This window comes from Castor canadensis, chromosome 6 (assembly GCF_047511655.1).
Source record: "Castor canadensis chromosome 6, mCasCan1.hap1v2, whole genome shotgun sequence".
NCBI classification, from domain to species: domain Eukaryota; kingdom Metazoa; phylum Chordata; class Mammalia; order Rodentia; family Castoridae; genus Castor; species Castor canadensis.
In genome coordinates this window covers 4123217-4148847 of record NC_133391.1, presented here as the reverse complement: position 1 = coordinate 4148847, position 25631 = coordinate 4123217, and the positions used below count along the sequence as shown (strand labels likewise).

The window sequence follows — 25631 nt, the reverse complement described above, 5'->3', positions numbered from 1 at the left end:
AAACCAGAGCCAAGAGCACGTGTCACGGGAGTTCCTGTGACTCCAGAAGTCACCAGGACACAGACCAAATGCTTATCTCTCATGTCCCAGGCATCTTGGGCTGCAAGCCCGGGTCCTGATGCTGTGTGCATGGTGACCACAGGACACAGTGGGCACCCACGCACCTGGCCTCCAACTCCTCATCCTCTGCCTTCTTCTGCTGCTCCAGCATGGCCTCCCGCAGCCGGTTCTCCTTGGTCTTCTCCTTGACCAGCTCCTCGTGTCTGTACGCGGGGAAGAGCCAGGTGGTGAAGAACACATACAGCTTGCCAGCCCACGCATCCAGCTTCTCCTTCCGCTCATTCTTGGACTTCCCTGCAACAGAGCAGAGCTAAGATGAACATGAGGACAGCTGTGCGCTTCTGCCCTTCCTGGGTTGGGCCTCTCAGGCTGTGAGGACAGAAAGCTGCAAGTGCACCGTGGACAGGGTTAGTTGTTACCACCGCCTTGGAGCCTTCTCCTACTGTTACTTTTTTTCCTAAATAGCTAAATATTTTGGTTTGTAAAATGAAAATTTCAAAAAGTTTGTTTTCCACTGGTGTTGCTGGTGCAGCCTGACGGGTCTCATGTGGCCTCTGCTCCAAAGCAACACTGGGTGGTGCTCAAGAACAGAGATGTAGAGCTGGGTGCAGTAGCTTACACCTGTAATTCCAGCTACTTGTGAGGTGGAGATCTGGAAGATTGCAATTCAAGACCAGCCCAGGGAAAAAGTTAGCAATACCCCATCTCAACAATAAAGGCTGGGCGTGGTGGTTCACTTCTGTAATTCCCAGCTACGAGGGAGGAAAAGGTAGGAGGATTAGTGTCCCAGGTTGACTCTGGGCAAAAAACACAAGACCCTATCCCAAAAATAAGCAAAGCAAAGAAAGGGCTGGCGGGGTGGCTCAAGTGGTACAGCACCTGCCTAGTACACATGAGGCCCTCACTTCAAACCTCAGTGCCACCAAAAACCACAGGCGGTTAGATTCAAGGCCCAGCTGTGCCACAAGCTAGCAGTGCAACCTGGCAACTTCAGGGCCCATGGGAACCACAGCCACACCAACCTCCTCCAAGCTTGTGGCTACATGCACCTGTGCACCAGGCACCACACAGGAAGTACTCGATGATGGCCATCGTGGGAAAAGTCTTTAAAGGACCAATGTCATAACCTAGGGGGTGGCAGGATCGGAACGGAGTCACAGATCATCAGGAAATTACATTTTTTTTTTTTTTTTGGTGGAACTGGAGTTTAAACTCAGGGCTTTGCATTGCAAAGCAGGCGTTCTACCACTTGAGCCACACCTCAGTCCATTTTGCTCTGGTTATTTTGGAGATGGGGTCTGCAAACTGTTTTCCAGGCTGGCCCCGAATTGCAGTTCTCCCAATTTCAACCTCCCAAGTAACCAGGATTACAGGCATGAAAACCCCGGGTGCCCAGCAAGGGGAATTAAAATCTTTATGAAAGTTTAAGTGCACTGGGTAAAGTTTCTAGCTATTGAAGTCAAGCTGGCTTATTGTAGGAAACAGTAGATTTGCTCAAAATATGTTGATGCAGAGTTGGGTGGTAGGGCGCCTGCCTGGCAAGCATGAGGCCCTGAGTTCAAACCCCAGTACTGCCAAAAATAAATAAATAAAGGCCTTTTTAGCACTAAGTATATAAATGTTCACTTGCATTTTCTTAATCCTTATGGCTCCCGCTTTTCCGTAAGTGGACTTTCCCCTAAGTGTGGCCTGTCCTGCTCTGTTAATTATTCTCTCTCCTACTAAGGAAAAGTGAGCCTTCTGCTCTGCGTTAAATGTGTGTGCTGCCGTTTACACTGATTGCCTGTTTTTTTGTTTTTTTTCCGGCACCAGAACCTTGCTTTGACTGATCGTGGCTTTACGTTTTCGGTGTGTTTTAATACCTAGCTTTGTTTTTAATGTTCTTTTTTTCCAGTGCCGGAGATGGAAGCAGGGGCCTCACACACGGTGGGGAGCAGGTGCTTGGCTGCAGCTGCCTCGTGGCGCTTTCTTCCTCTTCATTTTCCCGGGCGAACACCAGGACCACTTTGTCAAATTCATCAAAGTGTTGGGATTGGAAGGAAATCTAAACTGTTTCAGGAAGAGTCGTTATTGCTGCAGTCCTCAGTCTTGCCAGGCAGGTGGGATTTCCACTTACTGATTTTGTTTGTGTGTGTGGTGTTGGGGACGGAGCCCAGGGCCTGCTCAGGCTAGGCAAGCGCGCTGCCACCAAGCTGCACCCGCCCCTTCCAGTGCTTCTGATTATTCTAGGCTTTTCTAAGGCCTGTCAAGTTCAGTGCTTTGAGGTTCTTAAATTGAAAACTGACAGATTACAACTACGTGAGTCATAGGATGTTCAGTGTGCCATGGTTACAGAAAGCAAGCTAACAGATCCATGGCCTCAGACACGTTGCGTGGTGAAGGCATTTGAAACCTGCTCTTGTATAATTTGAACGTGCAACATGTTATTACTGCTGGTCGCTCTGCCCCTCACCCCAGCCTGGGGACCCCATCCACTCGGCTCCCACGAGAGCTCCACGGCGTCCAAGTCCTCTTGTGAGTGAGCCACCTTTTCTCTTTCCACTTCCACTGGTGACATTCAGGCCGATTCCAAGGCTCAGTGTTGTAAGTAGTGCACCAGTGAGGGAACAGGGACGCCTCTGCCACAAAGGACAGGGACAGGGATGTGGGACATGGCTGCTCAAGTCTTTGCTTTGTAAGGCACCGCACAGTCTCCTCCAATGCCATAGCAGTGTGCACACCCCACAGCTGTGCACAGGCCTGTTTTCTCCACACCCTTTTATCTTCTGCCATTCCGACAGCTACATGGTGACATCTTGTGGCTTCCTTGGCGTTTCCCTAATGATTGGGGATGTGGAGCATTTTTTTTTGCATTGACCACTTGCATGTCTCTGAGAAGTAATCTATTTGGGGCCTTTGGCAGTCTTTAAATGGGTTTGCTTTCGTGCTGGGATGTGCTCCTCATGTATTTTGAGTATTAGCTGGTCACCAGAAGCATAGCTTGTCTTCTCCTGTCCTCACTTGGTCCCTTGTTCTTCTAACTGTTCCCTTTGCTGTACAGAAGCTGTTCAGTTCAGTGAATCCCATCTGTCTGTTTTGGTCAGTCCTATTGTGTAGGTGCCACAACTTCTTTTGGTGTTTTCCCTGACACCTTATGTTTGCTGTTGTCAACAAGTGGAACTTCTTCCAACAACTCTTTGAATTTTCTTCCCTCTTTATATTTTCTGACTGTTGCTAGTAGTCTATGGAAAAGATAATCGACTTTGATTTTACTTCTGGTTTTTAAACTAGTCATTTTTTATGGGATTTGAACTCAGGGCCTCACAGTTGCTAGGTGGGTGCTCTACCACTCTGCCAGCTCCTAATCCAGCCATCTTATTTAATTCTGTTTCTAGTGGCTTTTCAGGTGATTCTTACATTTTTCTAGGTGGACAAATAGATCATTCATTCATTCACACCTTTACTCAAACCAACTCGTGCTTAGCACTGCTGAGGCTACAGGACTTTGCTCTTGGGACACGGCCATTCCGGGGGTGGGAAGAGGATGGAGCAGAAGGGGGACAGATGTTCCAGGCAGTGGCACTGCAAAGGGGGACGGAGGCAGGGAAGTGAGCACAAGCCAGCGTGGAGTTCGCACTTCACAGGAGGCGGGGACCTTTTCTGGGGTGGAGTGGAGCCCACCGCGTGCACCGTGGTTGGCAGCGTGGGCTGTGCTTCTGGAAGAGTCACCAGGAGGGCTTGGCCTCTGCCCACAGCCTTCCCATATGCAGGCTCTGTGTAAAAGCCCAAGCTCTCTCCGTGAGGAAGCTCACGACAAAGCATTGCCATCGGAAAGCCCGCCTGCAGCAATTGGGTTTTCCTTCCTTACGCTCAGCTGGGCCTTTTTGCCCGACGTCCACGGGTGCGCTGTCCTCCACTTCTGCTGGCTTGGAGTGGGATTCTCTCGGTGCTGGGAGTCCTGTGGCAGTTTCCCCAGGTCTTTGAATATATAAATTCTAAATCTTTTAATTTCTATGAAATGTCCTAGAAGAATAGGTTTTAGATCTGTTATTTCAGGAAACTCCTATGATGGCAGGACTTCTTTGCTTGTCTTCTACTTTTTTTTTAAGCAGTGATGAGGTTTGAACAGGGTCTTGCTGGCAGGCACTGTACCACTTGAGCCACGCCCCGGCCCTTTTTTTGCTTTAGTTATTTTTCAGGTAGGGTCTCAAGAGTTTTGAGTGAACCATGATTCTCCTACAGAAGCTTCCTTGTCGCTGGGATGGCAGCATGTGATGTCACCCCAACCTTTCCACGGAAGTGGAGTCCCAGAACTTTTGCCCAGGCTGGCTTTAAACTTTGATCGTTCTGAGCTCCACCTCCCAAGTAACTGGGATTACAGGAGTGAGGCACCATCTCTGGCTCTTTTAGACTGTTGAGTTTCCATTTTGCACTTTCTGCTCCTGTTAGGGTAATCTCTTAATTTGTTCACTCTTTTTTTACTTCTTTGGCTTTTCTTTTTCTTTTTTTTTTTTTTTATGGTTTTCTTTCTTTCCTGAGTTCTATTGTTCCATCTGAGGTTTTCTAACTCTTATTTAGGGTGTGCTCTTCTAATCCACGCAGTTGATCTGAGCTCATTTTGCAGTGTTAGGTGACACCATCCGTTTTGTGACCTGCTATGTCTGGCAAGCTCTGCTGTCTGCAGGGTATTATTGTGCTGCCCTTTTTTTTTTCTTTTGGTGGGACTGGGGTTCAAACTCAAACCCTGCTTGAGCCACACCTCCAGTCCATTTTGCTCTGGGTATTTTGGAGATGGGGTCTCATGAACTATTTGCCCAGGGCTGACCTCAAAATACAATCCTCTTGATCTCAGCCTCTCAAGTACCTAAGATCACCAGGTGAACCATAAGCATGCAGCTCATATTTTTTTTCTTATAATAATTCTTTCACATTTGACATAAACCTATTCATTTTTACTGCAACCTAGTTTTCTGAACTTTTAGGGCCTGGATGGGTAGATCATGACAGTTTGAGCCCACTCTCCTGACTCCTACCTGTGTCTTTCCCCTGGACGCTCCCGGCATTACTGGCTCAGACTTCTCAGTGTGAATGCTATGTCTTACACTTGCCCCTCAGTCTGGGCCTTCTGGAAGGAGCTCTGGACTGTGAGTTGTAAGCACTTCTAGGTCCCAACCATTCTCCCCTTGTGGGCCTCACCTGTGCTCCTTCCCCTCTGGAGTCCACCCGCCTCACCCCGCCCTGCCAGTCAGCTGCTCCTCCCAGGGTGCCCACCATGCTTGCCCTGAAGTACTGGGATTTGAACTCAGGGCCTCACACTTGCTAGGCAGGCCCTCTACCACTTGACCCACTCTACCAGCCCTTTTTTTCTTTGAAGGGTTTGTTGGGGGTAGGGTCTTTCGAACCATTTTTGGGTGACACCACAAGAGGAAACTTCCGTACCTGACCTTGTGACGAGTCTCAGAACAGAGGCACTGGAAGCACTGTACAAAATAACCTGCAGGCTGCGCTCAGGAAATGCACGTGAAGGACAACGGGAGTTTTGTATTTAGATGTGGGTCCCATCCCCAAGGAAAATACTCAAAACCAGACAGCCCAAACCTGCAGCTTGGGGCCTTGAGCCTTTCAGATGTGGCTCTTCAGCCAGCACGGGGCCACCACCTGCTTGGATCCCCCAGGTTCTCTCCCTGTGAACCTACAGAGCCGCCTTCCTCAGCTCTGTCTTCTGCCTTTGTTCTCCCGTACAGGACGGACGGTCGGACACGTGAGCTAGCATGTTAGCGCCTCTCTCCTGCATCCCGTCTGGGGTCAATGTTTCGGTTTTGTGTTACATAATGAGAACGTGGAGGACTCTAACCGTCCTGTCATCCTGCCCTGTGAGTCAGTAATGTTACTTTACGGTCCTGAGCGTTCCTAGAAATGCGCGTGGCGTCCTCTCGGATTGCTGAGGACGTGGAGGCCGTCGTGTTTGGTGGGGCTTTTGTTCCTTGTTTTGTTTTTGCCTTTAATCGCCAAGCAAGTAGACAACATTTTACTCTGGGGGGATGGTGTTTTCCGGGGTTTGAACACAGGCCCTGCGTCTGCTTGCGAGGCGCGCCTCCTGCGGTATTTTAAAGTCACCATACCTGGCCCTTCCTTCACGTCCTCCTCTTCAGTGTGGGGCAGTTCGCTGTTGTCCTTCACACCTGCTCTCGAGACTGCCTCCACATTTGCTCCTGGTCCTGAGGTTGTGTCAAATGTCCCACTTCGGACTACAAGTTAGAAAAATTTATGGTTATGGAATTATTTTGTGTTTTAAGAATCACTTAGGTATGTACATTATTTTGCCAAAATAAGTGCCACTTTTTTTCATATTATTTATCTTGAAATTAAGGCCTTCCAAGTTGTGATGTACTCTGATGTGTTAAAGGTATAAAGAACCTCTCTCTGGGCCCACACTGGTGAATGGGCCACACGGGCAAGAACCGGCACAGGGAGGTCTTGGCCCGGCTTCCGGCCTCAGATCTGGTGCAGTTAGACTCACTAGCTAGCTGGGACACAGTATTCATCCACAATTGTCTTCCACTTATTCAAACTCTGAAAAGCCATTAAATAATCTGGTACTCTCACAAGTTATCATTTTTCCATCCATTTAAGCAGTCCTGACTTTGTAGTCACTCGGCAGATTTTAAAATTCAGAGAAACGGGGCTGGGGGTGTGGCTCAGAGAATGCACGAAGCCCTGGGTTCCATCTTTAACACCACCACAAGAAAAATAAAATTCAGAGAATTGAGATATGTAGGACTAATTAAAGTTGAAACAGGTCCGAAAATGAAGAAAGATGACTTGTTCCCTCTCAAGTAGACACCCCCTAGCTGGAGGGCTGAGTCACAGCCACCCAGGCAGCAGTAGTCAGATAAAGTGACTGAGAAGGACATCATGTGGGCTGAGAGAAGGGCTGTGACACCAGACAGGTCAGCAGCTGCCTTGGGCATGCAGCAGGTGCTCAAGCAGTGTTAAAGGGCTGGGCAGAGGTCCAGGACACAGCTGGGGCACAACAAGCTCTCAAGGCCAGCTTCACTCCACAGTCAGCTGCATAACTGACTGCGTCCCTTTGTGGCTCTGTTGTACAGGAACCACGTCGTGGTGAGGGCGTTCCAGGAAGGTCTTTGGTAAGCTTGGTTCTCTGCTGGGATATGACTGCCACAGGACAAGCATCACAGCCTTGCACATCCTCAGTAGAGGAGAAAAGTTGGAGGATTTCCAGAAACCACTGGTGTCCTGACCACATGGGGCAAGGTCACAGGTGAGGAAGGGGAACTGCTGGCCATGGGGAGGGCAGGACACGGGGCATGTGGCGGCAAGCGTGTGCCCTCGGATGGAGGACAGGGTCCTGCTGATGTGCCCCCAGGAGGGGCTCAGGACAGGATTTTCAAGGAGGACACATCTGGTGGGCCACCCACCACAGAGAGGCCGGTCAGCAAAGGAGGGATGACAGGGCCTGTGTGTTGTGGGAACTGGGCCATGGGCAGCTGAGGGCCAGCGAGAGGATGGCGGAACACCACACTGGTTGTGTTGACACCATGGCCCTGGGGTGCCTACAGAAGGATGAGGTCGGAGGCTGTGCAGATGGCGGGAGGTGAGGACAGGTGGCCAGCAGGGAGAGAGAAGTGGGTGGGATCAAGAGTGTAAGGCCTTGAGCAGGGGTGTTTGAAAGGTTTGAGCGCCTTTCAAAACCAGGGAGAAAGGCCCCGAGAGAACGGCTAACATCTACCGTGCAGAGATGGGTCCAGCAGTGTGACCCCGCCCTGAGAGCCAGCACTGTCAGGCCCCAGGGTGACCCGAGGCCGCTGAGCCAGCCTTGTTCCAGAGGAGGTCAAGTTTCTGGAGTGTACACGACTTCTCAGCCACAGTTAGATACTGAAGTTCTCCAGAGGAAACACTCACCGTTTAGGGACAGGAAAGATGGTCCTTTTCCTGAAGGCTTAAAACTCATTTTGGAATCTTTGTCCTCACTGAGAGACTTCTTGATCTCAGGTTTTCACATTTTTAAAAAGTCATGAAGAAAAACATGAGTAAAAGCAAACAAATCACAAAGCAAAATATTTCTGCATCATTATGTACCAAAGCCAGCTTTCTATATTAGAGGCCGTTCTCTTCTGGTTGTTTAAGACAGGGTCTCACCATGGAGCTCAGGTTGGCCTTGAACTCTTTGCCCTAGTCTGGAGTGAGGGCATCTCATTGTTTCTTTTTTAGGGTAGTAGGGTTTTGAACTCTGGTGCTAGACGGGCACTCTACAACTTCAGCCACGACCTCAGCACTTTTTGCTGGATTGTTCAGGAACCATCTTGCATTTTGGCCTGGCGCTGGCTTCAGACTGACATCCTTATACCTACCACCTCCCACTTACCTTGGATCACACCACCACACCAGGCTTATTGATTGAGATGGGGTCTTCATAACATTTTGCCTGGGCTGGCCCTGAACCTAGATCCTCCCAATGTCTGCCTCCTTAGTGGCTGGGATTACAGGTGTCTATCACCACACCCGACTAACTCCATCTTTTTTTGGCAGTACTGGGGTTTGAACTCAGGGCCTCACACTTGCTAGGCAGGCGCTCTACCACTGAGCTACTCTGCCAACCTGCTCGATTATTTTTAACCCATATGATACTGAGATGTGCATTCTTACGAAAATGGAAACCAGTTACTGCATCTTACTGAGAGTCTCTCTCAAGCTCCAATACTGTGCGTGGTTAACTGCACTTACATCACACTCTGTGGCTTTAATACACACCTGTATGTTGTAACTCCCACATTTCATCTCCACCAGAGTTCACCTTGAACTGCAGACATCTCACTGTCATCTCAGATGTCTAATCAGGCACCTTTAGCATGTCCACAGTCGACCTCTTCATTTTGCCCTGGTCTCATCCCCACCCCACTGGGGTTTCCACAATCACCGGAAACAGCAAGTCTATTCTTCCAGCTGCTCTTGGGTCACTTTTGCCTTTTTGTCCTCTCTATGCCCCACACCCTCCTGCTGGGTCTGGAGACCTAAGGCAGATGAATGAGAATCCCATTCCCCATGGCGGGCACTATGGATCCTCCATCCTGAGAAGGAGTTGTAAACCTGCAATCCTGCCCCCTGAAGAGAAGATACAGGGTCTGATAGATCTGCCACAGGGCTGATGAGCAAAATGCTCTCAAGATCGTTTTCCCTCCCCAGTAAGGGGCAAACAAACCAGTTCCTCTAAGAAAGCCTGCAAATCATGGCCAATGAACACAGCCTACCAAACCCAGAGTTAAAACATCCATAAAAGCCCCAGCCTTCACTTGAGCAACGAACGAGCGATTTCCAGGCTCCACTGCACTGCTCTAGCTGTGGCCTTTCCTTTCTCTCTAATAAATCCCCCTTTTTATACACTGGCTTTGGCTCATCCTTCAGCTGCCTCGTGAGCCAGTTCTCTGGCCTGTGAAGGCAAGGACCCTCGACACTGGCCTGCAACACTTCAAACCAGCACTTAACACCAAAGCCCTTGGTCCCGAGCCCTTCTCCCTCCTCTGTCTCAGTCACCATCATCTCTGAGCTGGACGCTCCAAAAGCTTCCCGACTTGTCAACATAGAAGCCTGAGAGCCTGCTGACACTTGGTGGGGACAGCTCCAGTCCCACTCACCCAGAGTCAGCCAGACGCCCTCACACGCTGTGTGACAGTGTCACAGGTACACATCTGGAGTCAAGCCACCTGGGCAGACCAGCTCCACTGCACACCGGCTCTGTGACCACAGGCAATGATGTAGGCTTTCTGCCCTGCAGTCCTCTTAATGTGTAACGACAGGACCTGACAGTCATCTGGGGCCTGGAGTGACCTGACACCCAGGAAGCACTTGACACCTGGCAAAGTCCCTGAAAATGTGAGCTACTGCTATGTGGTTGCTAGAGTTGCCTGTCCCACTGTCAGGAGACCTGACAACGGTGACATCACAGTCGCCATGTGACTGTGACCGGGTGAGCTGTGAATACAAACCTCGGGTCTCCTGGTTTTCCCGTCAGGCAAGGCTCCCAACTTGCTGGACGATGACTTGGCATTGAAGTGAATGATGTCAGAGTCATGGCTCGTCACTGCACTCGGGCTCCTTTGAACCATCTAAGCAAGGGCAAGAACACGCAGGGGTCTGGTTTCTGCAGAGACACATACGTGTCCACACGCACATATTTCCTAAGTTACGAACATACTGGAGCACGTACTACATACACCTGGGAAACCATCCCCTCGGTCAAGACAGCAAAGGTGTCCATCGCCCCCAAGTGTCCCCACCACTGCCTCGGAAACCCATCCCTTTGCCCCCAGCCCCCGGCACCCACTGACCTGCTTTTCATCACTACCTGTAACCTCGCACTTTCTAGAACTTTGTCTAGATGTGATCGTGCAGTGTGTACCCTTTTGCCCTGGACTCTTTCACCCAGCCTAACTCTTGCGACAGCCCTGTTGATCGAGTATCACAAGGAATCCTGAGGCACTTCTTGACAAGCCACCTCCCACGGGAGGGATGACTGCGTCTGGTTAGCTCGGTAGGTTGTCTGCAGGTTTCGATGATGGGCCTGTCTTCTGACCCAGGACACGGTCTGGTTTTGTACAGCATCACGAACACTGGGAGACAGTGCAGTTTGCTACTCTCCTTTAGTAAGTTTGCTAAATGGTGCTGTTTGAACCTCTGTGCTGCCTGTAGTCAGCTTGCCATGTGTTTCTAAGAGCAGTCTCTCCAGTTGTGGGTCTGTGTCACTGGTGCTCTGAAAGTCACAGGTGTTGAAGGGTTGGTCCCCAGCTGGCAGATTCAGTCACAGGAAGGTGACTGGCTCTTGAGGATTATTTGGTAGCAGTGTTGGGAGGTGGTGGAGGCCTAAGGAGGTGGGGCCTGGGTGTCCCCAGACCCTTCCAGTCCTTTTCTGCTCTGCTTCCAGCATGATGCCCTAGCCCACAGCAATGGAGCCAGTTCGCCGCGGCCCCAAGCCTCTGAAACCAGGAGACAAAATATACCTTTCCTCTTTTCATGTTGTCTGTGTCAGGTATTTTGTCACAGCAACAAAAGGCTGACCAGCACACTCTGAAATCCTTTTTGCCTGACGTTGATGCAGCACCCAGCTTTCATTGACTGGTGTCAGTGTGGTACAGGCACCTCTCCGTACTTCCACATTCACCTGTCATGGGTTTGTTGTAGATGATTTAGAGGCCAGTTTTGATTTTATAAATCAACCTGACAATCCGCCTTTTATTTGGGTGTACAGTCGTTTACATCAATATGATTAATCACTGCCCTGCTGTTTGTCCCTTTTTTTTTTTTTTTGAACTCAGGGTCTACACCTTGAGCCACTCCACCAGCTTTTTTTTGTGATGGTTTTTTCTTTCTTTCTTTTTTTATTCATATGTGCATACAATGTGATGGTTTTTTCAAGACAGGGTCTTGTGAACTATTTGCCTGGGCTGGCTTCGAACCACAATCCTCCCGATATCGGCCTCCTGAGTAGCTTGATAACAGGCGTGAGCACCAGCACCTGGCTCTGCCTCCTTTTGGCTCGAGAGTTTTTACACTCCACTTTGTCTGCTTTGCTGGCTCCTTGGGATGCCGTGGTTCACAGTGCACTTGCTTGGCTCAGTGCAGTGTGCCCACAGGGGTGGGGCGGCAAACTTGCTCTCCCAGTTCTCCTTTTGTAGCTTTTGAGCTCTTGTCATCATCTTGGGGAGACTGTCATCACCGTTGCTTTAAACACTCAGCATTTGAAGGGATTTAAAACAAAAGTTATTTCGTATGGATTCACGCAGCTTTGTCTCCAGTGCTCTTTGTGCCTGTGAGAGGGCGATTGCTTGAAGGACTACTCCCTTTTGCGTCTTCTGGTAATGAATCCTAAAAAGTCTTTATTTAATCTTCACTTTTGTATTCTTTTTTTTTTTTTTTTTTTGTGGTACTGGGATTTAAACTCAGGGCCTCACACTTGCTGGGCAGGTGCTCTACCACTTGAGCCACTCCACCAGTTTTTTGTGTGTGTTGGGTATTTTTGAGATAGGGTCTCCCAAATGATTTGCCTCGGCTGGCCTTGAACTGAGATCCTCCTGACCTCAGCCTCCCCAGTAGCTAGGATTACAGGTGTGAGGGCTGGTGCCTGGCTCTCCCTCTTCTTCTTGTGATGAAGTGCTCATAACGTAAAATTCCTGTCTTAGCCTCAGTGCATGGTTCTGTCGCCCTGAATGCCTTCATGTTGTGCTCTCATTGCTACCATCCACCCCCAGAGCTGAGTGTGCAGAACTGGGCGGTCCCTTATCTCCCCATCCCTCTGCCCACCAGACCCCACAGCCACCCCCCCACTCTCTGTCCGTTGAGTGCACTGCTGGGGAGCCTCATGCAATCACAGAGGAGCCCTTCTGTGACCTGGACTTATTTCCCTTAGTGTGACAGCATCAGGTGCAGACATGTAGCATGTGACAGACTCCTTCCTTAAAAAAATCAGTACGAACTGTCTAAAGGGTTATTTGCAACACACATATAAATATAAACTCACCTCATTAAGAGAGATTAAGTCTCGCATTGGTGGTATGGTGGTGAGCATAGCTGCCTCCCAAGAGAGATTCTCTCTTAATCCCCGTCCTTTTTAAGGCTGAGTGGTACTCCATTACACATGTATACATTTGCTTGGCCATTCGTGGGTGCACACCTGTGGGCCGTCACACCTGAGCTGTTGGCAACAGTGCCACCATGAGCATGGAGGTGCAAACCCTCCTCCAAGGCCCTGCTTTCCTTCCCTGTGGGTCTACACCAGGAGTTGAAAGCACTGCTCACACCACTTCAGAGTCCTGCAACAGTGCACAGGGTTCCACGCTGCTTGTCACTCCGTTTTCCTGACAGTAGCCGTCCTACTGGGTGTGAGGTGGTGTCTCACTGTGGCTCTGATTTGCAGTAGTAGGGCGTGCCTATTTTTTTATTGAATTGGGTTTTTTTATGCTGTGGAGTCTTAGATTTGCTCGGTGTATGGAGAAGGTGTCAGGTATTGGGTTTGTGCCTCACACGCCAGGCTGACAGTGCCCTCGGATGTGCAGCTTTTTGGGGTTTTTTCTGGGGAGCGAAGCCAGGGCCTTGTGCAACTAGACAAGCGCTGTGCCATTTATCCATGCCCCAGCCCTCTCAAGTTTTTATTGTACACGGTTTGTAGGTTAGTTTTTGGTTATCTAAAGTAATCATACAATCACTTTTTGTTTTTTTGTTTTGGTGGGACTGAGATTTGAACTCAGGGCTTCCCGCTTGCAAAGCAGGCGCTCTACTACTTGAGCCACACCTGCAGTCTACTTTGCTCTGGTGATTTTGAAGATGGGGCCTCTGAACCATCTGCCCCATGCAGGGCTCTCTTTGTGATGTCTCACGGTGTAGGCATCACGGTAACCCACCCATTGGTCTTTTGCTCATCTGTGCGTGTCTTCTCCCTCACTTTTAAAGATCATCTTCCCTGGACACAGGAATTTTATTGACAGTTTTTTCTCCTTGTATTTTGGGGGTTTTTTTTGTTTTTTGTTTTTTGTTTTGTCTTTTTTGTTTTTTTTTTTCTATTTTTTCCTTTTTTTTTTTTTTGGTGCTGGGGACTGAACTCAGGGCCTTGCACTTGCCAGGCAAGCGCTCTTCCACTGAGCTAAATCCCCATCCCTGCTCCTTGTATTTTGTTGCCTTGGTTTTTTTTTTGTCTTTTTTGTTTTGCTTTTTTTTTTTTCTATTTTTTCCTTTTTTTTTTTTTTTTTTTTTCCGGTGCTGGGGACCGAACTCAGGGCCTTACACTTGCCAGGCAAGCGCTCTTCCACTGAGCTAAATCCCCATCCCTGCTCCTTGTATTTTGAATGCTAAAACACTAAAGCCCACTGTCTTCTGGCCTCCAAAATTTCTGATCATAAATCTGCCAGTAACCTCCTTAGGGATCCCTTGTATGTGATAGGCCACTTCTCCCCTTCCCCACCCTCTAGTGTTTTTGAGAAAGGGTCTTGCCACATGCTGCTGGCCGGCCTTGATCGTGACCCTCCTGCCTCTGCCTCCTGGGTGCTGGGACTACAGGTGTGTGCCACCACGCCCAGCTCTCTTGACCTGTGACACCTTCAGCAGCTTTACTAGAAGTATTTTGGTGTAGACCTCTCTGAGTTCATCCACTTGGGGTTTGTTGAGTGTCTTTGAAGTTTATGTCTCATGTCTTTCACTAACTGTGGGAAGTTTTCCGTCAGTGTCTTCAAATGGTCTCTGCTCCTCTTGCTCTTTTCCTCGGGGACTCACGACATGCTTATTTACGCTGGTGTCCCACGGTCCTGCAGGCTCTGTTCACTGTTCTTCAGTTCTGTTTCTCTGCCTCAGACCCGATCATCCCACTTGTCCTGTTTCAAGTTCACTGATTATCTCCAACCTTCTTCGTACTGCCTTGAAACCCACTAGTGGACTTTCACAAATGTCGTTTGCCTGATTTCCTACATCTTCTTGTAGTGTCGTGTCTTCACAACTGTTCGAGTCTGTCATGTAACTCTGCCACCTCATCTGAGACGCCTTCTATGAACACTCCTCCGTGATGTTTTGTTGAACACTGAGTATTTCAACCTCACACTGTGCTGACTTTGGATGTTGAGTTCTCTCACAGAATCTGCTAGTGGTTTGGTTTTTGTGGGGGGAGGGGGAGGATTACTTGGTTTTGCTTTTGCTTTTTTTTGGTCTGGTTTTGATTGTCAAAGGCTGTCTCTGTGACCCTAACATCTTCTGGGGTCTTTCCTGAGCCTTCTCCTCTCCCTGGCACTCTAATTTTCCCCATGTGTGTAGTTGCTTTTGAACGTCTCAGCCTTTAAGTGTCTGGCTTTCAAAATTGAAAGAAAAAAAATAAAGGCAGCACCCAGGTGTGGGGGCAGTGCCGGGAGAAGTGCCGTCCTTTCAGTGCTCAGAACACAGCGTTGGTTCAGGAGTTTGCAACGAGAGGGAGGGGACGGGGCCCGCCTCTGATCTCACCTGTGATCACAGCAGGCCCAGGTACTTGTGGGACAGGGTCCTTTCTGCACCCACAGCTGCCCTCGAACCTCTCCTAGGCACATGCATGCAGCCTGACCCGGTGGGGAGGACAGCGCTCAAGGCCACAGCTGAAGGGACAAAAACCAACCCTCCAAGCTTTGCCCCAGAAGTTGCAGGTCCTCGGCAGGCTCACCGATCAAACTGCTCCAGGCGGGAAGCCTGGCTACTCGTGCTTCCAGCCACCATCTCCCCGCAATCCCCTTTGCCTCACTTTTAAAAGTGTGTTTGCTGGGTGTTGCATTTCGTTCCTCTTAACCTTTTCAAAATGTTACTCCACCAAAACAAAAAGTTTGTGCTCAGTTTCTCTCTGTCCCCTGCAGATTTTATATCCTTTATCTCTGCCTGCTTTGGACATTTCATCACTGTTGGAAAACCAGTTGATTACAGGGTGTCTCCATGCACCCTTTGTATTCCTTCTGTTGGGATTTGTTGAATTTCTGGGATCTGTAAGTTTGTAGGGTTCACGATTTTGGAAATTTTTCAGCCATTATTTCTTCAAATAACTTCTATTTCCTCCCTCCTGGGATGTGAATTACACATACAGAAGCACATCTTATAATGAACCCACTAAAAGTGGAAAATATCTTCAGTCAAAAATGCATTTGCACTGGGTGCTGGTGGCTCACACCTGTAATCCCAACTACTCAGGAGGCAGAGATCAGGAGGATCGAGTTTCGAAGCCAGAACTTACCTCAAGATAAGTTCTTGAGATCTTATCTCAAAAAAACCCATCACAAAAGAGGGCTGGTGGAGTTGCTCAAGGTATAGATGACGAGTTCAAACCCAGTACCACAAAAGAAAAAAAACCACATTTGTGGTTAGAGGTGTAGCTCTGAGGTAAAGCACTCACTCTTGTAGCATGCGCAAAGCCCTGGGTTCCATCCCCAGCACTGCTCCTCCCTCCTGAAAGCAGCATTTGATTCACCTGATCTTCAGAGAGTCCCAGCTTAACCTGCCCTGCCTTAAACATGCTCAGCACGGCAGGCACAATCATCTGACTCGAAGCCTAGTTTACACTAAAGTGTGACTATCAAAGGTAGCTTATTGAACATGGCACGCTGCAGAGCACAGCACAGGTTGCTCACCAACACGACTGTGGCTGATTGGGACTTAGGCTGGCGGCCACTGCTCAGCATCGTATTGCTGTCACTAGGCCTGAAAAACAACCAAGATTCAGAGCAGGGTCTGTGCTGGATGCGTTTCACGACTGCGTCATCATGAAGTTGCAAAATTGTCGGTCAAACCTTTACTCAGGAGCCACGTGCATTAGGCTTCGTAACAGCTCCCCACTCATTGCTTCCTTCACTCTGTTTTGGGTGTTTCTCTCACTGTGTCTGAAGTTAGTCATTCCTCCATCCGGAGTGCCTCTGCCACCTCGTGAACACACAGAGTGAGTCTACGGTAAGACCTGTCTCCTCACCCGTCACCCTTGTCATTTCCAGGTTTGTTTTTGTTTTGGTTGACTTGCTGTTCTCACTCAAGGTTGATTGGATACTAGATATTTTGTACTTGACATTGTAGTATACGGGAAGTTCTCAGCATTCGTTTAAATGTTTTTGTGTTTTGTCCTGAGACACACTTAAGTTAGCTGGAAGTAGTTGAATCCTTTTTAGTCTTTCGAAGGGCAGCCTTCAGTGAAGGACACAGACACCAACACAGTCACCAAAGTGCTCAATCTGACATCCCTTTGTGTTAGCTTTCCATTGCAGTGACAAAATACTTGAGATAAACCAACCTACAGGGAGGAAAGGTTTATTTGGTTCATGGTTTCAGAGGCTTCAGTCCATGGGTGCTTGGCCCTGTTTTGGCACAGTGCATCATGGTGGGAGTTCGTAGGGAGAGAAAGTGGTCACTGATGGCAGCTGGGAAGCAGAGGAGTTCGTAGGGAGAGAAAGTGCTCACTAATGGCAGCTGGGAAGCAGAGAAAAGAAGAGAAAGGATCTGGGTGTCCCAATATCCCCTGCAAGGTCACAGCCCCAGTGAGCTTTCCTCCACTAGGCCCCACCTCTTAAAGGTTCTACCACTTTTCCAGTAGTGCCATGAACTGGGGACCGAGGCTTTACCACACGTGCCTTTAGGGGACAGTTCTTACTCATGATAAGGAATGTCTCCTCCAGCCACTGGGGACGTAACTGTTCCCAGCTCTGCATGAGTCTTGGGCCTCCAGGAGTTTCCCACCTGCGTGGACACATCGGTACACTCCACAGCAGCACTGGGAGCTTCTGCAGACCTTGGGGCTCACTCTATCTGCACAGCTTTTCGCTCTGGAGAAGACATCACAGTATGGCTTCCCCAGGTGACCAGAATGTGTAGTGGCTGGGCACTGAGTGCTGAGCACAAGGCTGGCCTGAGGATCAGGACTGTCCCCATTCTTAGTCACAAGGGGGCAGCGATAAAGCCAGGGCATGACACCACTTCCAGTTGCTGGAGAAGGATGAGGGAGCAGAGCCCTGTACCAGAAGCCACGTGAAGCTGAGCTATGACGGTCCTCCGACCAGCACCTGCATGCCCATCTGTGATAAGGGGATGTATGGGGATGTCATCTGTCATCTGCCATGGCTCTTTGTGGCCACCTCATCCTCCTCTGAGGTTATAAGAGGGTGGAACTTAGTCTGACTAGGATGTTGGGAGGTGGCCTGTAGGAGGTGATCTGGATTAGATAAACCATCTCGGTGGGATCCACACAGCTGGATACTGGTGGCTTTATAAGAAGAGGGAGGACAGACACACACAAGCACACACTCTGTCTCTTGCATGTGTCACCTAGTGACTTCCAGGAAGAAGGCTGTCACCATATTCGATCCCTTGGCCCTCCACCAGAACTGTGAGGGGAGGCTCTCGTTTGTAAAGGTGTTTTGTTACAGTAATGACAACTATTATACCATCTATGAAATTACAAATGAATTCAAGGCAGACGTTGACTTCTGAGACAAGAAGTCCACAAATGGCGGCCAGGTGACCAGAGAAAGCCATCAGTCATATCCGCCTCCTGCGGAGGCATTGCTGGCTCAGTGGGAGGCCCTGAGGTGCTGAAAAGAACACCAGGCCTGGCTTCCCCGCCAGGAATCCAAGCCTCAGCGCCCGATGTTTGGTGAAGAGACACTCCTTGAAGAACAATGAGAAAACCCACCTGAGAGTGCTGCGTCGTCGCCAGTGCTATGGCTCAGGGGCCCTGAGATTCTCCCTTGTGGCCCCAAAATGTCAGAAATCCCTCCAGCCTGCTGTCCCAAGCCCCAACCAGAAACTTTTGTTTCAATTTGACTCAGAAGCTAGATCCTGGGTCTTGTGATTTTGCCAAGGCCAGCTTCGGACCACAATCCTCCTACTTCTGCCTCCTGAGTAGCTGGGACTACAGGCGTGCACAACCATTCAGCCTCAGGCTGTCACTCTTATGAACACTAGATAAGTGTAATGAAGCATCTCACACATCCCACAGCTCGAACCTGCTGTTCTGTGTGGTCAGTGCACACACCGATCCTCACTGTGGCACTTCCACTGTTGTGGGGACGAGTCTTTCCTCCTGGGCTATGACCAGTAAGTATATTTGCCCTAACTTAAAAAAACAAAGCCCCAAATAACAAACTCCTCTCAAAATATGAAAAGACATTATATCTTAAGTCTTAAATTATTTCCTGGAAAGGATACAAAAGCCAGAGTTAGTTTTCAGTGAAGGTTCAACCATTCCAGCATAAGACTATCCCTTGCTTTGTGAATTCCAAGGTGGTGTTTGTTACCTGGCTTATGGTTGTATAAATACTTCCCTGTTTGTTTCCAGACAAGTCATCATATGCAGCGTTTAGAGTGGACTTGGTCATTTGGTCTGGAACGCAGCAGAGTGCAAAGGATAAGAGAGCTTCAAAGAATTCCAGGAAAACCAACTGAAAGAGAAGAAAACAGAGGGCCTCACTCATTCTGACACCAGAGGTGGGCCAGCCTTAAGCAGGTGTTAATTTCCTACCCATTCATCCATCCCTGGCTGTACGTGCAGTCACGTGTGTGCATGTCTGGATCTCTACAGAGGGAGATACTGTTTTATGCATTGGGTCAGGTTGCTTCCCATCAGCTCTGGGTTCTCATATCCTAGGCAAAGCAGACACACCCTTTTACAAACCTCAAATTCGAAGTTGCTGTCGACACCGTCATGCACGGCAGGGCTGTCCTCTGCTATGGCCATCATAAATTTGGTTGCAGTTAATCCTTTACTTATCATTCTAAAGTCCTGTAAGACGAGAACAAGGCAGCAAATCATGACTGCTGCAATGCTGATGCATCAACAGAGATCAGCCACCCATGGTGCTTCCCTTGCATGCCCTTCCTCATCCTGAAGCCACAGGGAGGGTGGGAGCATGGCGCTCAGTGCAGGTCCACAAGGCTGTGAGGAACAAGACCGGCTCAGGCTGCGCTGCAGGGACTTAGGAAGCAGAGGAGTTGCACCCTGAGTCAGGCTGGACACAGGCGGCCAGTGAGTGTCTGGCCATCCCTGTTCCCTGGTGAAGCCTTCCAATTTGGCCGAGCAAACTCTTGTCCCTCCTCAAGTCACTGTGCACACTTAGGGGGCCCTGCCCCCACAGCCAGCCCCGCCCCTCACTGAGCGAATTCTGTCTTGGAAAACTGCAGCCAAGACAAAGATCTGTCTGTGCTCACAGTTGCAGGGTGGCGCTGCCCTGGCTGATCACAGCAGAACCTAACCTCTGACAAGTGCCACCACCCACAAAGAGCTTTAAATAGCTGTACAGCACCATGGTCCAATGTGTAAGTGACAGCCAGGATTCAGGAAAAGGCTTGATACAAAAGCCGAGCAAACCAACAAACAACAACGAAAGTGATTTAAAAAAAAAAAAAAAGCAGGACTTGGTGGGAAAAGAGCAGAGGGAAAACACCACAGGGCCTTCTTCCTCCAAATCCATTTCTTCAGTGGGAGGTGGAAATTGAGAGGCTCGAAGTCCATGGCCCGCCTAGGCAAAAAAGTCAGCAAGCTCCTCCCTGAGCAAATGAGACAGGTGCAGTGGTGCACGCCTGTAATTCTAGCCACGTGGAGGCGTAGGTAGGAGAATCACAATCAAAGGCCAGCCCTGGGATGGCAAAAAGGGCTGGCGGAGGGGCTCAAGTGGTAGAGCGCCTGCTCAGCAAGCGGGAGGCCCAGAGTTCAAACCCAGTGCTGTCAGAGAGAAGGATGTTATATCCAAGTAAAAACAAAAACACCTTTGAAGAACTGCTAGGCTGTCAGCTCATTCTGAAAACTTTGCGGACCCCTCCTTTCCTGCATGGACTGTAACTGAGCACTTAAATATCTAGTGATGAAGTCCTTCTTGAAGCAAGACTCATGCTGGTAACCGCAAGAGAAATGGTGGATAACAGATGTCAGCAGTGACCCTTGGGGCTTCCATGGCCACTAGGCTTGTGGTGGACACGGTAGTGGAAGGGCTGTAGTGGTGCCCTCGAAAGCCACTGGTGTAGCCTGGCATTGCTGAAAGGAGCAGTTTCTGACAGGATGTCACAGGAAGGACACAGAACATCTGTGGGGTTCACCTGTGGCACACCGAACCTTTACGTTTAGCTGCCGCTTTCACGGAAGCGTGGGGAAGAGAACGCGTTAAAGACTACAAGGAGGAACCAAGCAAAGCCAGGCATCTGACCTTTTACAGAAGGACAAGTGGCCTGGTTTCTTTAGTATAAATGATCACACTGTGTGACTCCATCCCCCAAATTATGTACTTTTAATTTTAACTTTCCTATAGTTAGACAACACTGTTAAATTTTCACTGCTGACACAGTGGCTCATGCCTGTAATCCCAGCTACTCAAGGATTGTGGTTCGAAGTCAGCCTGGGCATAAAGTGAGACCCTATCTCAAAACTAACTAAAAAACAAAAAGACTGGTGGGGTGGCTCAGGTGGTTGCACACCTGTCCAGCAAGCAGGAGGCCATCAGTTCAAACCTGAGGAACAAAAAAAACAAAAACAAACAAACAAAAAAACCCCAACCTGATCATCAATATTAGGCTCTTTCACTTTTATTATTTGCATTCCACAAGTACAAATAAAAGTGTCAGAACCAAACTACCCACAGCCAGTATGAGGGCACTGTATAAAGATGTCAGTAGTTTGAAAAATAGTAACTTTTTATTTATTTTTTTATTTTACTTTTTTGAGTCAGGGCCTTCACCTTGAGCCACTCCACGAGCCCTTTTTGGTGATCAGTTTTCTCAAGATAGGGTCTCATAAACTATTTCCCTGAGCTGGCTTCGAACCTCAATCCTCCTGATCTCTGCTTTCTGAGTAGCTAGGATTACAGGAGTGAGCCACCGGTGCCTGGCTCAAACTAACAATTACTTTTTTGATGAGCAATAATTTTTTAAAATTACATTCACCCTCCCACCCTCCTCTCAGTGCCAGGTCTGCATGAGGAAAGACACCAAAGAGTGAGGCCCTTCCTCCCCTTCCCTGCGAGCACACTGGGTAGGCAGGCAGCCATGACCCCGGGCCTCCCACCAGTGCCCAAGGAGATGCAGCGAACATCAGTGGCCATAAAACTCCATGCCAGACCTTCACCTCATTATTAACATGACAGCTAGAATCTCCCATCCCTTAATTAAAATTGAAATGCCCACATAAAGCCGCATCAAACCCAAGCGTCCGCAAGCTCACACTCAGCATCCAGAGAAAGTGTCTCATCTTCATCGTGGGCTCGTGTGGCACCGTGGCACTCGGCCTGCAGTACGCGAGGTAAATCTCCCAGCTCTTGTCAATGTAATTCATCGAGTACAGCGTCCTCTGCTGCTCACTGAACAGATTTCCTGAAAGCGTAACATTCAAGGATGGTTCCAGAACTCAAATTTGAAGAAGTGACGGTAAGCACAGTCCTGTTCTTTTTGTCTTTACCTTTCACCTGGCAGGCATTGGGATGAATGTTCTCAGCCATCAGTTTTGTAAAACACAGAAAGAGTGACGGGCTTCTATTTCTGTGATTAGAAAGACACCATAATTACTCCTCCCTCCAGCAGAGGCAAGGTGGAGCTCTACTTCTTGAGAGTAGGCTAGGCTTAACCTTAACACGGGGAAAGAGGAGAACAGTAAGATTACAGTAGAAAGCCTGCCTGACACCCCTTCAGTGTGTGAGCACGGTCAGTGACACTGTCAGTAAGGAAACACGGCGACATCATGTAAGGTCCTTTACATAGGGCACTTCACCACAGTGGTCCCCAAGTCCATGACCTCACTGTGCTCATGAGAAAACATCCCAATGCACCAATGCAATCCAGAACCAGGGCACATTTTACACAAAACTGACCTGCTTCTTTGCTTTTGGTTTTTGTGTTTTGCAGTGCTGGGGATGGAACTCAGGGCCTTGCTAGACAAGTGTGCTACCACTGGCTACACACAGCAGCCCTTGGCGTTTTTTGAGACAAGGTCTCACTTTGTAGCTGAGGATGGCTTTGAACTCATGCTCTTCCTGCTTCAGCCTCCCCAGTGCTGGGATTACAGGTATGTACCATCATGCCCAGCTCTGATATTTTTCAGCATCAAGGCGATGCAAATCAAATCTGAGAAATTATCACAGATTGGGTGACTCTGAGAAGATGTGACAGTAAAATACAATGTGACTCCTGGATTAAATCCTGAAACAGAGAAGGGACCGTGGAAAAAGGGGGGAAATTCTAATAGCCAGTAGAGTTAAGGTAGCAATGGTGATCCCTTTTTTTCAATGAACACAGTGTGGTTTGTATGATGTCAGCGTTAGGGAACTCCAGTGAAGATACACAGGTACTCTGTGTACCAACAGCAATGCTTCTGAAAATCTAAAATTATTTCAAAATAAAGGGATTTGTTTGTTTGTTTGTTTTTAAATAGACTTGAGAAAGACCAGAAATTCTGGCCTAAGAAGGAAGAGTCGATTGTGACTACTTCTGAATAAAACTCTTAAGAGCTGTTTAAACTTTTGGAACAATGCCGACATGCAGGGTTTCCCAGGTCTGAATGGCGCATCTCAGGGCTGTGTGGCTGACACTGTGGAAGATTCTTCAGGACCTTCATTTCAGGGTAGTAAAACGGTGATAAAGGATGACATGGCCACAGCATGGGTGGGTGCCTGGTGCTACCCTTATGGGACACACACGATACTTACTGGAATTCTTTGTGATGCATGTGGTGAGCCAACTGCAGGAGATAGTTCAAAAAGGTCCTCAGAAGTATGGTTCTAAATGGAGAATGGATTTCCTCAGCCGGTATGTCATTATGGGCTGAAATGAGAAAATTAGAGGGGATACAAAATCTTTTTCAGAATTTTCTTTCATTTAATTTTTGTTAATTGGCAGTACTGGGGTTTGAGCTCAGGGCTTCCAGCTTGCTTGGCTTGTATTCTACCACTTGAACCACTCCCCCAGCTAGAATTTTCTATTATTTGTTTCTTGTATACAATTCAAAGAGCTGAGTAGGTCAGAGTACTTGTTTCTTTGAGAACACTCTAGACACATACGGGCATTCAACAAAAAATTAAATACCACAAGTTACTTATTTATTTATTTTGGTAGTACTGGGGTTTGAACTCAGTTCTTATTTATTTGTTTTGGTGGTACTAGGTTTAAACTCAGGAACTTCACCTTAAGCCACTCCACCAGCCCTTTTTTTGTGAAGGGTTTTTTGAGATAGGGTCTTGTGAACTATTTGCCAGGGCTGGCTTCAAACTGAGATCCTCCTGATCTCTGCCTCCTGAGCAGCTGGGATTACGGGCGTGAGCCATTGGCGCCCGGCTGGTTATTTTATTTATTTTTGTGGTGCCAGGAATTAAATCCAAAGTCTTGTGCCTGCTAGGCACACTAAGCTACATCCCCAGCTCTTGGTTTTTTGAGACAGGGTCGGCTATGTAGCCCAGGTTGGCCTTGAACTTGTGATGCTTCAGCCTCAGACTCTCAAGTGCTAGGATTCCAGGTGAGGGGCCACTATGCCCAGCCCTTTTGGTTGCTTTACGAGACACCAGATACTTTTTCCCCATGTTTTTCAAAGTAGTCTGAATGCTGCTAATTCTAAATGGGTTTTAAGTGTGTTTCCTATGTTTCTAACACTTCTGTTCCAAGCAAATGTGTAACAAGTAACAAAATTCATTATGCCTCCCAGAATGCAGCTGAAGAAAGCAAAACCTTCAGGGTTGTTATCTTCATGACATGAGCTTGAAATCTAGATTAATTCTATTACACCTTTCCTAGATACCCCAAGCCCTCCCTGGTCTTTTTTTTTTTTTTTTGGCTGTATGGATGTTTGAACTCAGGCCTTGCTTGCTAGACAGGCGCTCTGTCACTCGTCATGCCTCCATCTCCCCTCTGCACTTGTGCCCTGACTATTGAGTGCTTTTTGCCTGTCGATAGGGGCCAGGCAGACCTTTCTGTAACAGCTGATAGTGGTGCAGACCAGCTCTGTTGCAAGGCCAGCCCCAGGCAATGCAAACACACAGGCAGGCTCAGGTAGGGAGCTGTGGCGGGCCGAATTTGGCTGGGGCCGTTCTCCTCCGACCCTGCCATGGTGGCTTGTGTGGCGCGCCTGTCTCAGGAGGCCATGCACATGTACACTGGAAGCATTGAGCACATCCTCTGCCTTCACCACCCTACTCTCAGCACTTCTGTACCATCTCTGGGTGACTCCAACCTGGAGAGGTGGAAGGCCTGGAGTACTCACCACTTAACACCCTGTCCATGTCAGCAAGGTTTATTTTGTGGTGGTGCAGCTTGCAGTCTTTGAGAAATCTCCAGAAGTGAAGCTTCGTCATCAGGAAGGTGTTATCCAGAGAGTGGTCACATCCCAGGCGGCTGTAGAAGCAATAGATTCTTCTTAGCTCCGTGATGCTTCTCAACATGGCGTATTCCACCTGAGGGGACAAAGCCAGGCCTCATGACAACACACCTAGAAGACAAGTCCCAGAACCTCCCAGACTGAGGACACCGACAGCATGTCCATCCTGCCATGCAGTGAGGGTTCTATTCTGCCTGCTCACCCTCAGTCAGTAAAACACAATTTCTTTTTCTTGCAATACTGGGATTTGAACTCAGGGGCCTCCCACTTGCCCAGCAGGCGCTCTACCCCTTGAGCGACTCTACCAGCCCTCTTTGCTTTAGTTCTTTTTCAGATAGGGTCTTGCTAACCTTTTTCCTGGGCTTGTCTCAAACCAAGTTCCTTCTCATCTCAGCCTGACAAGTAGTTGGGATTACAGGAGAGCCACCGAGCCTGGCCAGTAAAATGCACCTTCTGACAATAACAAAATGTTGTCACCTGGGAAGTGGAGTTCCTTTCATTCTGCTATGTGACAGCATCCTATCTCCATGACAGCCAGGTGCTCCTCTGCAGGAGCCAGCCACTGTCTACATAGGAGCTCACATTCAGGAGGGGGCTGACAGGCTAGAAAGGGGCTTATGTCAGGTTACACAGAAATGACAGTGCAGGTGGCCATTTGGGTGAGAGAGGACAGCTCAATGGCATAGAGGACAACGGACAGCTTGCCTGAACTTGTGCTGGCAGAAATGAAAATAATCCAGAACCCCTACTCCAAACACAA

At 48.7% G+C, this 25631-nt stretch overlaps 1 protein-coding gene and 1 long non-coding RNA gene across 2 annotated transcripts in view; one reads left to right on the top strand and one right to left on the bottom strand.

Moving 5' to 3' along the window:
* Positions 1-25631, bottom strand: part of LOC109692913 (radial spoke head 10 homolog B-like) — a 53000-nt gene that overhangs the window by 2062 nt on the left and 25307 nt on the right. The window contains exons 10-19 of the mRNA XM_074075513.1: positions 24758-24947; positions 23214-23328; positions 21971-22050; positions 21737-21885; positions 19202-19309; positions 18825-18968; positions 10044-10163; positions 7963-8047; positions 6162-6287; positions 165-354 (exon numbers count right to left, since the gene is read on the bottom strand). Of these exons, the coding sequence (XP_073931614.1) occupies positions 165-354; positions 6162-6287; positions 7963-8047; positions 10044-10163; positions 18825-18968; positions 19202-19309; positions 21737-21885; positions 21971-22050; positions 23214-23328; positions 24758-24947 (1307 nt within the window). The remainder of the gene's footprint in view (positions 1-164; positions 355-6161; positions 6288-7962; positions 8048-10043; positions 10164-18824; positions 18969-19201; positions 19310-21736; positions 21886-21970; positions 22051-23213; positions 23329-24757; positions 24948-25631) is intronic.
* LOC109692914 (uncharacterized) lies at positions 326-24779 on the top strand. Its single transcript, XR_012448758.1, has 6 exons — positions 326-467; positions 1955-2159; positions 5784-5912; positions 7149-7321; positions 18866-21939; positions 22414-24779. It is a non-coding gene; the product is annotated as an uncharacterized lncRNA (long non-coding RNA).